Raw genomic sequence first — 11,898 nt, 5'->3', positions numbered from 1 at the left:
GAATTCTCTCAAACGAGTCGATTTAGCGGGGTGATAACTCGGTGAGGCTTGTTCAGGTGGTATGGTTGACTATCTGGTCTTTGAAGATCAAATCATAGACTGGGAATTTGTTAAAGTTTAGATATTCTGTTTATCTGTATCGTAATTAATTTGGTTCCTAGTGCAAAAATTGCACCATTGCTAGTCTGGCAAAACACTTCCCTTCTATCTTACGCTTCTCAGTTGTCTCATCTAACGAGAAACGGAAGAAAGAATTATATTACGATAGCGCAGAGACAGCTAAAGTTTGAGGACGATTCTGAAATTTCTCATCGTTATTGCTTTTTTCGCATTGCCAGATTCACTAGACCAACAGTATTGCTAACTTGTCATAACTGTGATGAAATCTTTGCTGCAAAAAATCATCCGCGCAGTGCTAATGCTTGTTAGGTGATCATCAGTGAATCTGTTTAGTTCGCCGCCAGTCACGTCAATAACGAAAGTGATGAATTTTCACGAAAAAGGAACGAGGGATCGAATGTCGATCGCAAAGCATGCATGGATTGATTGGCTGGACAGGAAGACATGTTGACATACATGTGTTGTAATTTATCCTGTTCAAAAGAGACTAATTCAAAGCTGTTTTGAAGGAAAATGCCACATCATTTTAACTGTTGTGTGCCCCAGTGTACCAACAACTTTAGAAACAAACCAAATCTGGAATATTACAGGATTCCCAAGTGCGAAAAGGCTCGGAAATACTACAAAGTATCGCTTAGAAACGAATCGCTAAAGCTGGATTCTTCCCAAACGAGAATCTGTTCTGAACACTTCGAAGGTGGCCAAAAACTCAGCAGAAATCATCTGCCAACAATATTTCCATGGACAAAAGAGAGAAAATCAAGGAGAGAAATCTTTAAGCATGACTTTGTGCCAAAGAAAAGGAAAGTCTCATCAGTTGTTGTATCTACTACTGATACTGACAGCAGTTACTCTGACAACAATGCCAACATTGTAACCCAAACAACACCGACCTCGACTGAATCACTGCACGAGGATCCATACTATACGAGAGAAGTTCAACCTGAGGAAATACTGAATAATTTTCGAGAAGAACAACATCAATATCTTTCTAAACACACTCAAACTGACATAGATTTGGCATCATTGGAAGAGGTATTGAATGAGGTATCTAAACTCAAAGAGGAAAACAAAAAATTGAGAGATAAATGTGACCAGTTAACAAAAGAAAACAAACATTTGAACTTTATTTCAAGTAATAGTGAAGTTTTTAATATTGAGAAGTACAAAGATAATCCTGATGACATTGCATTCTACACTGGACTCTCTGATTATGAAATGTTAATGATGTGTTACAACCTAGTGAAAGACTCAGCTAAGAATATAAGCTACAATTATGAAAGAATATACTGTGACTTAGAAAGTACAAAACAACCTGGCAGACCTAGAGCACTATCAGCATTCCAGGAATTCATAATGACTTTGGTGCGAATACGACTGGGATTGTTTGAGAGAGACTTGGGCCATAGGTTTAATGTTTCTCGCATGTCTGTTTCAAGGATAACTAACTCATGGCTGAGATTTTTGAGGTCAGAGTTCGAGCCACTTATACAGATACCACCTGATGATGTTTTGAAATTTCATATGCCGAAAGTCTTCAAAGAAATCTGTCCTGACACTGTTGTCATTGTAGACTGCACTGAGTTCCAGATGGAAAAGCCATCGTCACTCGATGCCCAATCTGCCTGCTATTCATCCTATAAGAGCACTAACACAATGAAAGCTTTATTAGGAATCACACCAAGTGGAGTTGTCTGTTTTGTTAGTGAACTATTTCCAGGAAGTACTTCTGATCTAGAAATAACAATGCAAAGTGGCTTTCTTGGCAAACTTAAAAGAGGTGACGAGGTAATGGCTGATAAGGGGTTTAATTGTCAAGATGAGTTAGCATCAGTTGGAGTTGTGCTAGTTAAACCTAATTTTCTAAAAGACAAAAAGCAATTTTCTACCAAAGAAACAGAACATAATAAAACAATTGCAAGTCTCCGTGTCCACGTGGAAAGGTTAATGGAACGTATTAAAAACTGGCATATTTTTGATCGTAAAATTCCCATTTCAATGTCACCTGTTGCCTCTGATATATTAATTGTGGTGGCTGCTCTATCAAATTTTCTTCCTCCCTTAATAGACTAATTAGATTTTGTACATGTTCATGGTAGAGTGCATTTCATTGTTGATGTGTGAAACACTTTGAAAGCAAAATTGTGCAAATTAGTGCATGTTTCACTCTTATAATGAAATGCACCCAAGGTGTGAGATAGAGCAAAAACACAAACTTTGAAATGATATTAAATAGTTATTGACAAATATTTAGTATGTAGTGACAAATTAATGATATCACTGGACCAGAATAGTTTTTAGTCTTGCTATAAAACAAATGCAATTGACAGAGACCACTTTAAATATATGGTACTGTCATTAAACTGTTCAGGATTGAGCACAAAGCAAAATGAAACAAAACTATTTATTCTAAACATGAACAAAAGCTGCAGAATATAATACATTACATGATAATATATTTGCTTGACGTTTTGATCTGATAAATCTTTAAATTGTTTTCCACACATGTGCAGTCTACACTTTGATGCATTAACTTTAACTATAACTAAATATATTATACTTTGCCTCTTTTGTATTCTTTTGTCCAGTGACAACTATTGTGGTTTATTAAACTTTGAAATTACAATAACTGCACAGGTATTTAAAAGCCACTTATTTCAATAAATAGTGCCTGTTATTGTTGTTAGTATTTTAACCTTTTTAAAGGTTACACTACATGTAGACCCATTATGTCCAAGATAATTAAAATTGTGCAACTTATATTCAAGACTGCAAGGTTTTCTTTTACACTGTTCTAAATGAATTCATTTAAATCAATTTAGGCACAGTCTATTCAAATCTCAACTGACATCTTGCTAACCCATATTTGACTCGAGGATATGACATCTCTGGTAAAACTTGTAGTTGAAAGAAATTGCAAAGTTTAGGAAGAACACTTGGATCATTATCAATAGCTGGGAACAGACCCTTATATAAAACTACCATGACATTTTATTCAAAACCCCCTTATGTAAATCATCATCGCTACATAGCGACAATATAGAGGTACAAATATAAAACCCCTGGATTTCAAGCACGGTTCTGACCTTCACGATCGACGATCGATATCAACATCTGCACGCAGACTCCTAGATGTAACATTTTACCATCGCAATAAACAACTGGACACACGTTTGACATGGATGTGACATTTTAAGTTCAATTAATCAATATCAACATCTGGGCACAGAATACGCACTCTATGTAAAGAGTTACGATCAACACAGACCCCTAACCGTAAGATACTAAGATAAAACAACAAACATATGAAATACATATATATGAACTGCGGTTATGAAACGTATATGTGCACGATCCTTCGCAGTAAAGCACTATTTAAGCTATTTAAGATTTTCACTATTGCTTAAATAGTGCTTTACTGCGAAGGATCGTGCACATATACATACTAAGATAATTTGCAACATCTGCCTACAGCTCATCATGTAAGACACATTGATTAAAACCCATGGATGTAAGAAACATCGAACAATATCAACATCTGGGCATAGCCCACTCGTGTAAGACACACTGATATAAACCCCTGAACGTAAGGACCAACGATCAATATCAACATCTGGGCATAGCCCATTCGTGTAAGACACACTGATATAAACCCCTGAACGTAAGGAGCAACGATCAATATCAACATCTGGGCACAGCCCATTCGTGTAAGACACATTGATGTAAACCCCTGAACGTAAGGAACAACGATCAATATCAACATCTGGGCACATTCTTTCATATAAAACACACTGATATAAACCCCTGAATGTAAGACCCCTGATTGTAAGAACCCCTGATTTTAAGACCCCTGACTGTAAGACCCCTGATTGTAAGAACCCCTGATTGTAAGAACCCCTGATTTTAAGAACCCCTGCCTGTAAGACCCCTGATTGAAAGAACCCCTGACTGTAAGAACCCCTGATTGTAAGACCTCTGATTGTAAGAGCCCCTGATTGTAAGAACCCCTGATTGTAAGAACCCCTGATTGTAAGAACCCCTGATTGTAAGAACCCCTGATTGTAAGAACCCCTGATTTTAAGACCCCTGATTGTAAGAACCCCTGACTGTAAGACCCCTGATTGTAAGAACCCCTGATTGTAAGAACCCCTGATTGTAAGAACCCCTGATTGTAAGAACCCCTGAATGTAGGAGCCCCTGATTGTAAGAACCCCTGATTGTAAGAACCCCTGATTGTAAGAACCCCTGATTGTAAGAACCCCTGATTGTAAGAACCCCTGATTGTAAGAACCCCTGATTGTAAGAACCCCTGATTGTAAGAACCTCTGATTGTAAGAACCCCTGATTTTAAGACCCCTGATTGTAAGAACCCCTGACTGTAAGACCCCTGATTGTAAGAACCCCTGATTATAACACCCCTAAATGTAAGGCAATCCCTGAGTGGAAGGCTTTGATCTGGTTGTAAAGTATGAATTTGAAGCTCCAACATAAATCAGAAAATTACAACTCTTATATGATCTGTATTAAGACACTTGAAGATGTGAATCCAACATAAAACCCTGAAAGTATGGTACACATTGTAGGACCAATGGGTTGAATACAATCACTTTTCATGAATTTGTTGAGAGGTCAAGGTTTAGGGTTAACAATAGTGTAAAATGTATATGAAAATGTTGCATATTCGAATCCATTGTTTGTAATATTGAAAAGCACAGAAACCCATTTGGGATCATAACTGTTGTCAGTAGCAAACCTGCTCATTCCCACAGTCTATCAGGCAAAAGGCAAAGAGATTGGAATAAACCTAGTAAGTAATTAAAAGGGTCATTGCAAATAAGTTTCCAAAGTTTATTTGAAATTTATTAAAAAATTACAGATATTGAATACACTTTGCCTGGTGCTAAACCTGGACCTTATTCACTTTGATTATATTTGTATTGACAGCATTAAAATACATGCAAATAGACAAACCATTAATAATATATCTCATCACGTTTTTTGAAGAAAGGAAGGGAAATGAGGTTTAACTTGGATCAAACACTCATCTACCACTTGCATTACAACTAAGTTTGTTTGAAAAATTTATCCATGCAATATAAACAAAAAGAGTTTGATGTTTTCTACAGATTAATATTGAGATGATGACACTCAATATAGGCACAGTGCCTACTTCCTAACAACCTATGAGCCACTCATTCTTTAAGACACTCAACAAACTCCTTACATCTGAAATTCATGTCATTAAAAATACGCAAGAGGTAAATAGTTAATGCTTTAAAAAAATGTGTGAATTACAATATGGGTATTGAATAAATATTTCATTAAAAGGAAGTACAAGAGTTAATCAAAATCAAAAATTGACAACTTCTTTAGCATATTTTCCACTATAATAAAATTTCCACTCTTTGAAATTATAGGGGTGCCATGAGAGACCTTTATGATGGATTAAAAATTTGCTTCTATTCTTCGTAGTATATATGTATTTATTGATTCTGGAGAATTAAGTTCCTAGTTTTTACATCAATTATGGATAAAAAGCTCTCTCTGTCTATGTGATGTATAGACTTTATCAACAAGTATTTCTGAGTTTAGCACATTTGCAGTTATTTACAATACACATAATTTCCACTCCTCTCCAACCAGATTTAATTACATGTAACTATTTGGATGATTTAAAATTTGGTAAAATCAAATAAGGCTGAGGAGTTAACCAAACACTAAATTTGGCCTGTCCTATACTATGGATGTAACATTAACGAGTATAAATTAAAATGAAACAAAGGTAGCTTTAAATTCAATCATGTCAGGGAGGTATGAATTAGCTTAGTGTATTGCCAATTAATCCAGCCAAATCATCATGCTCACGTTCTGGAGACAAATCTTAGTTATTAAATTTGATGCAAAAATCTTGTTAGACTTTTGACATCATCTCAATATTTGTTTTCAATTTTTTTAAGATTTCATAGAGGGATGCAGTCTCATTATAGAATCGCATAATTCAATAAAAACTTGCATTTTGATGGTTCGTAAAGCGAGGGATTTAGCGTGGAATTGTGAGTGGAAAACGAGACTCAGTGATACTGTTTTGCATCTTTTGTTTTGCACTCAGGACAAAAAAAGTATATCATTGCTGTTTTCTTTACTTCTTATTAACTTTTTTTCATCCATATGATTCAAGGAAAAGCCATACTTGACTCACCAATTCCACATCAAATTGCATGCCAAAAACTAATATTGCACAAATTGAAAATTCCCTCATCAGGTAATTAATTTTCCTATAGTAGCTCTTTCTAAAGTTGAGGAGTGAAGAAATTCAATTCAATTCAAATAGTATTACAAGCTTCAATTGAAATAGTGTTACAACTTTAGGATGAAATTTCTTTAATCCTCAACAATTTCGGGTACTAGCATCTCTAATTTCATTGTTGCATGTGTTGTGTTTTGAGGCATTTTATTGGCAAGCCTCACCATCTTGCCTTCTGACAGTTTCACCACAGGCACTATGTAAATTCTTGCCTTGTCACCAGCTTTCCTCAAGGTACAACTGTTGATAAACGAGATAAATGCCGTTACATGACAATGAAATAAGTGTATGAAACGTTCCTAATGACATAGTCTGTCAATTAACTGCCTTGAATACAGGGTATTTAAGTGATTACATTCATTCCTAACAAGCCACCTTTTGAACAAACCAGGGCACAAATCCACACCCATCCCTTAGCACAAAAGTGCTCTTTACTTATTTCTCCCAATTCTGAGGATATTTTCGGGCAAATCAGTGCTCCTCGCCTCAATTTATGTCTACAGTTTTATTTCTTGCACATACCTTAACCACTATCTAATACTGTGAAGTTTAATTCATGGTGGGGCTCCCACGTGCACGAAGCGCGTATGTGGCAGACCCCCATACCCATGGAATAATTATGGTTAACCTCTTTTCCTTTGTTTTTCACGTGCCTGACCGAGCGTACGTATGTACATGCGTACGTGCCTTCAACTTCCACAGGTAGGGTAGGGGAGACTATCAAAACGAAGGGAGGGGTGTCTCAGGCAAGTTCTGGCATTTGCACTTCTTTTATGTTATCATTAATATTATGAACTTGGGAGCTCCGCTTTTAGGCTTGGCTAAAGCTATATATTACGAATAAATGGATCAGGAGTAAGAGAATGTGTATTCTCAAGTCTAATTTTTCTCTGCTTACCAGGCAATTATCTAACAACATGTTACCCTTTTTGAGAGACAAAAATGAAATGTATGTGTAAATATGGCACTAAGGTCAGTCAGGGGCCCTCTCCCTCCCCTAAGTCTCCTAATGTATCTGATGTTCTTCAACTATATCAAGGTTCTCAAGTCGTTGATAATAAACTCATAAAGGCTGAAAGTTTCTAAAGAAACTGTTTGGGGCTGCGTCGGTGGGGGTAACGAAATAATTTGAATATATCAACAAAGTTGAAATGGTAAATTGGCCACCATTGCCATTATAAAAGCCGACGTTTCGAGCATTAGCCCTTTGTCGGAGTGAATAGAGGAATTGTGGGTTGTGTTTGCTTTTGAAGGCAGACAAAGGAGCTACATGATTGGTGGGAACATGGCAACGAGAAAAACACGAATAAATCAGTGGAATGAAAAGCGTTCGTTGATACCTGTGGGATTTAGACTGCCGGTTTGAAAGATGAGCTTTTGTTCAAGAGTTTTCTGGCTTTCCGGGCTACCTAGGTGTAAGGAAAGACCGCAGATTGCCATGTGTTGCTTAGAATGATTAGGTAAAAGCAACGTAATCGTAACGGTGGCCAATTTACCATTTCAACTTTGTTGATATATTCAGATAATAAACTCAACCTGTTTTAATTAAATAACTGCAGTTCCTGAAGTTTAAATTTTGGATGTGTCAATTTTTTTCATTCGATTAATCACATTTGATGCTGGTTACACCAGAATTAACGTAAAATCTTCTAGGGATAAGAGTAAGACATTAAAGTCCCTTTTTTGCTGCTTGCAAACAAACAAGGTTTGGAGCCCATTTCTCTTGGTGTACGAAGATCGTTCTGAGAAAGTGTGTGGACAAAACGTGGCCTAACCTATGGCCTACCCTGTGGCCTACCCTATGGCCTACCTATGGCCTACCGGTGGTCAGATCTTTAAAAGGATAGCATTGCTGGAAACCTTTCAACGTTTTCCTGAGTACTGTCTTACCAACAAATTTCTTCTGTTGTTTTGGGGGCCACATTCCTATCAAAATTTCTTAACCTTCTGATAGAATAACGAAATCGAGGAACAGAAGCCGGTTAAACGCAAATTTTGGGCAAACATCATCATATCAGCTCTCCTTTCAAATTAGTGCAATACTGGCCCTTTCTTTGGAAAAAGCAAGTAAAGTTTGCGAAATGTTTACGACGGCGATGCGTGCGTGTCCCGGGGTGCTCGTTGCAAATTCAATACTCTACAGCACTTAAAAATTGGCCTGGCACGTTATGTTAGCTTTTTCTTACCCGGATATGCTCTCCGATATAACGCCGTTCCTGATTACATTTTTACACTAGCACTCCACTATATGTCAGCAACTGACCGCCATTTTGCATATCCTCTGCGACGCAATTTTCCCTTTCGTAAACGACCGTTGCCATTTTGAAACGGTCGTTGCCATTTCCGAGAACAGTCGTTTCCATTCATTACAAAATGGCAACGACTGTTTCGACAAATGACAACGACCGTTTCAAAATGGCAAAATTGACCTTTTCATATGGCAACAGCCGTTTAGGAAAGGAAATACGCCTTTGCGACCACGCAATATATTAGCCCCACCTCTCCCCTCCCCCTTAACCTACCGGTATAGTTGAGTGTTGTGATATTTGTAGTATTTCGTTCCCTCGGACGTTGAAAATCGTGTTAGCGACCTCTTAGTATACCCTTTCGTACGCCAGCGTATTCGTTCGACTCTTACTGATTTTATTTTTATGTTCTTAAAAATCTGCCTACCGGTAGGCCATACGTTAGGCCATAGGGTGGTCCACAGGGTAGGCCATGGCCTAGGCCACGTTTTATCCACACCCTCTGACTGAAGTTTATTTGCTCTCAGTAATGAAACTAGGATACATAGGGTCTACTCTGCAGCAGCAACTGACTCTGATATGTTCATTGTCAAGATTTAGAAACTTACCTCACAGATACGCACGCTGAATCAGCACCTTGGGAGTACTGAAGATAAGTGCAATCATTGGTGTCGACCAGGATACACCACTGTCTCTCCCACTTTTCAAATATTGGAGAGCGCATTACTGCATTCGGCTTTGCTGCGGGTAATGTCCAGGTGAATACAGTAACCATTCCATTTGGTGTTGGTTTTATGTTTTGTGGTACCTGAAAAAAGAAAATAATATACATACTTTTGAGATAAAACATATGGAAAACATTTCATGTAAAGTAATGTGCCTAGCGAGTTTCGTAAGGATTTTCGTATGTTCCCAGGCGCTCCCTATTTTTAGGAGCTCCGTAGACTTAAAGGCGAGGAAAATCTAGAGCGATGAGCAAAATGTACCACATGTTACACCAGGGAATAAGGGATTAATTATTCTATCATTATTTCAAACCAGTACTTTGGCTATTAGTTGTCGTAATAAAACCCTAAGCCTTTTTGCAGTATTGCATCGATCGCCTAGGGCGTGGGCGAAAGACGAAAACGACGCGCACAAAACCACGATATTATGGTCAACAAAATGGCCAACGAAACGGCTCGTTGCTTACAAAAGCGAATTTTAAAGAAACGGGGGCAAAAATTGATCCTTAAGAGTAGCTATTTTATTTCTTAGCTCGTGGGGGAGGAAGATTGCGTGACGAGCCCAAAGAACGTCTGCGTAGAAGGCTATTGCAACGCGAGCTTTGTTAAAAGTGATTGAAACTGTTTAATTATATATGATACATTTAAAGGAAACAAATTTCTATTGCATTAAAAAACTCCAACCCAAATTATGGCTTTTTTGAGTTAAGAGCAAAAAGAAAAAAGAAAAAAACGCTAACAGCCGATACCCACCCCTCCTTTATTTGCACATTTTATCATCCACCTACCTTAGCGAGGACGTTCCAGAGAAGTTTCTGGCGTTCCTTGGTCATTAGGGACAAATGTTTTCTTTGGTTTCCCTCCATGTGTTCCTCCTTGTTTTTCCTTCGTATTGCCTTTTCGCAACCTTTCATAGCGCAGATACACATTCTTTCTCCACAATCAATCGAATGAGATGGTATTAAACTCCTTTTGAAATAAAAATAAACCTTGTCAAAAATGACATGCAGTATTAATCATTTCACATCCTTATGCCGTGTTTTGCTTCTTACTGGTACAGCTTGTAACACCAGGCTGTTTGAGAGCTGAATGATTAATACGTTACATAACCTCTAAGCAATCAGGCTACTCGGAAACATCGGATGATATTATTCCATCGTAAGCGCATTTAAGGATAATTTTTGACAGGATAGGTTACTCTTTGGATCATCATAATTTAAAGTATACTTAAGCGAGGTGAAGGGAATTATATGAAATTAGGCAAAACAATAACGATATCATGATTACATAAAGAAATCAGCTAAGATACTCTCTTTATATGTTTGCTCTTGAGGTACGTAAAGGAATTATAGAAATCAAAAGATACCCATAATTAGAATCTGCCCTTCTGATGCCACAAGGTAATAAAAAAAAAGTTGGTATCACGTTGCAAGTTTTGCGAAAAGACAAGGCTTAACTCACGTATCTTCCAAAAGTCCTATCTGAAATTACCTCGTGATATTTTGTCCACATTTAAGTGGGCAAGGCACCTCTGTAACACTACAAGTTAGATCTCCGTGTTTCTTTTTATCTTTTCTTTTGAAGCTGATGCCACATTTGCAGAGGACTTCCACCATTGGACACGTCGCTTTGTGAGCGTCTATTTGTTTCCTTTTCATGCTTTCTTGGCATTCTTGACAATTTAATTCTAACTCCGGACACCGTTCTAGGTGATCTTTGGCCCGGTTTAGCGCAATATTCTCTCCGCAGCACTTGCACTGCCCATCGACCATCCCAAGCATAGTATTCGCGAGGCGGTTTGAGCAGAACGCCGTCACAAGCTGACGGCACATCTCGCATGTGCTGGATTGCCCTTGACTTGTTTTCTTAAACATATCCACGCAGAAACCACAAAAGGAATGGCCACACGGTGTTGCTAGTTCTGCGTCTAGAATGGGATTCTTGCTGTAAAAGAGAAGGCGAAGTAAGGTCAGGAAAATAGCTCCAGGCTGGCATGTTATTCCGAAAATGGCGTGAAGTGTATTATCCATTCAAGTCACAAGTTAAATATTTATAGCAAATGGTAATAACTTCAACTTACCAAACATTACACAGGTATTCAGCTGGGATAGAATCGCTGAATGCGATGTAGTCAAAAACCGAACGAGAGTGACTCATGTTTGGTCAGTTCGGAGGCTCTCTCTCTCTTTCTCTCTCTCTAACTTTTGTTAGGAGTGTGAAGGAATAAACCGCCTACGTGGTGGAATATCAAAATTCACAGGAAACAACTTCCCTTCAACAACCAATAGGAAAGTAAACCACAGTGACTCTTGACAAGCACTTGCGCACTTTGCTAACAGGTATATTAAAGTTGTATTTCCACACCTTATTCAATGACAAAAAGTGTTCATGGGACAAAGATTATTTTAAGAGATACTTCCTGGTACTGCACTTATACATGGGAAGATTGCATTTTGTTTAGATAAACATTTTCCACAGGCTGAGATCTCCAATGTCTGCATAT

At 37.8% G+C, this 11,898-nt stretch overlaps 2 protein-coding genes across 4 annotated transcripts; one reads left to right on the top strand and one right to left on the bottom strand.

Annotated features, from left to right (window-relative positions):
* Window positions 1-505: 505 nt before the first annotated feature.
* Window positions 506-2,882, top strand: LOC148724879 (uncharacterized). The gene has a single exon (XM_088731213.1). It carries the CDS (start codon window positions 634-636, stop codon window positions 2,191-2,193), a length of 1,560 nt encoding a protein of 519 aa, XP_088587339.1. The 5' UTR covers window positions 506-633; the 3' UTR covers window positions 2,194-2,882.
* A 2,072-nt stretch (window positions 2,883-4,954) lies between these two features.
* On the bottom strand, window positions 4,955-11,653 carry LOC148724878 (TNF receptor-associated factor 6-like). Of its 3 annotated transcripts, XM_088731238.1 has the most exons (5): window positions 11,476-11,653; window positions 10,887-11,339; window positions 10,184-10,364; window positions 9,279-9,478; window positions 4,955-6,664 (listed from the first exon to the last, which is right to left on the bottom strand). In XM_088731238.1, exons 1-5 carry the CDS (start codon window positions 11,550-11,552, stop codon window positions 6,502-6,504), a joined length of 1,074 nt encoding a protein of 357 aa, XP_088587364.1. In that variant the 5' UTR covers window positions 11,553-11,653; the 3' UTR covers window positions 4,955-6,501. The 3 variants fall into 3 exon arrangements, 1 of the variants encoding a protein (XP_088587364.1); XR_015991016.1 differs by lacking the exons at window positions 9,279-9,478; window positions 10,184-10,364; window positions 10,887-11,339; window positions 11,476-11,653 and adding exons at window positions 7,765-7,833; window positions 8,611-8,733 and having other exon boundaries at window positions 6,485-6,664; XR_015991017.1 differs by lacking the exons at window positions 9,279-9,478; window positions 10,184-10,364; window positions 10,887-11,339; window positions 11,476-11,653 and adding an exon at window positions 8,611-8,887 and having other exon boundaries at window positions 6,485-6,664.
* Window positions 11,654-11,898: the final 245 nt, after the last annotated feature.

The sequence above is a fragment of the Stylophora pistillata genome, chromosome 8 (assembly GCF_964205215.1).
Source record: "Stylophora pistillata chromosome 8, jaStyPist1.2, whole genome shotgun sequence".
NCBI classification, from domain to species: Eukaryota; Metazoa; Cnidaria; class Anthozoa; order Scleractinia; family Pocilloporidae; genus Stylophora; species Stylophora pistillata.
The sequence above is the reverse complement of the archived record's forward strand: the minus strand, read 5'-3'. Positions and strand labels throughout refer to the sequence as shown.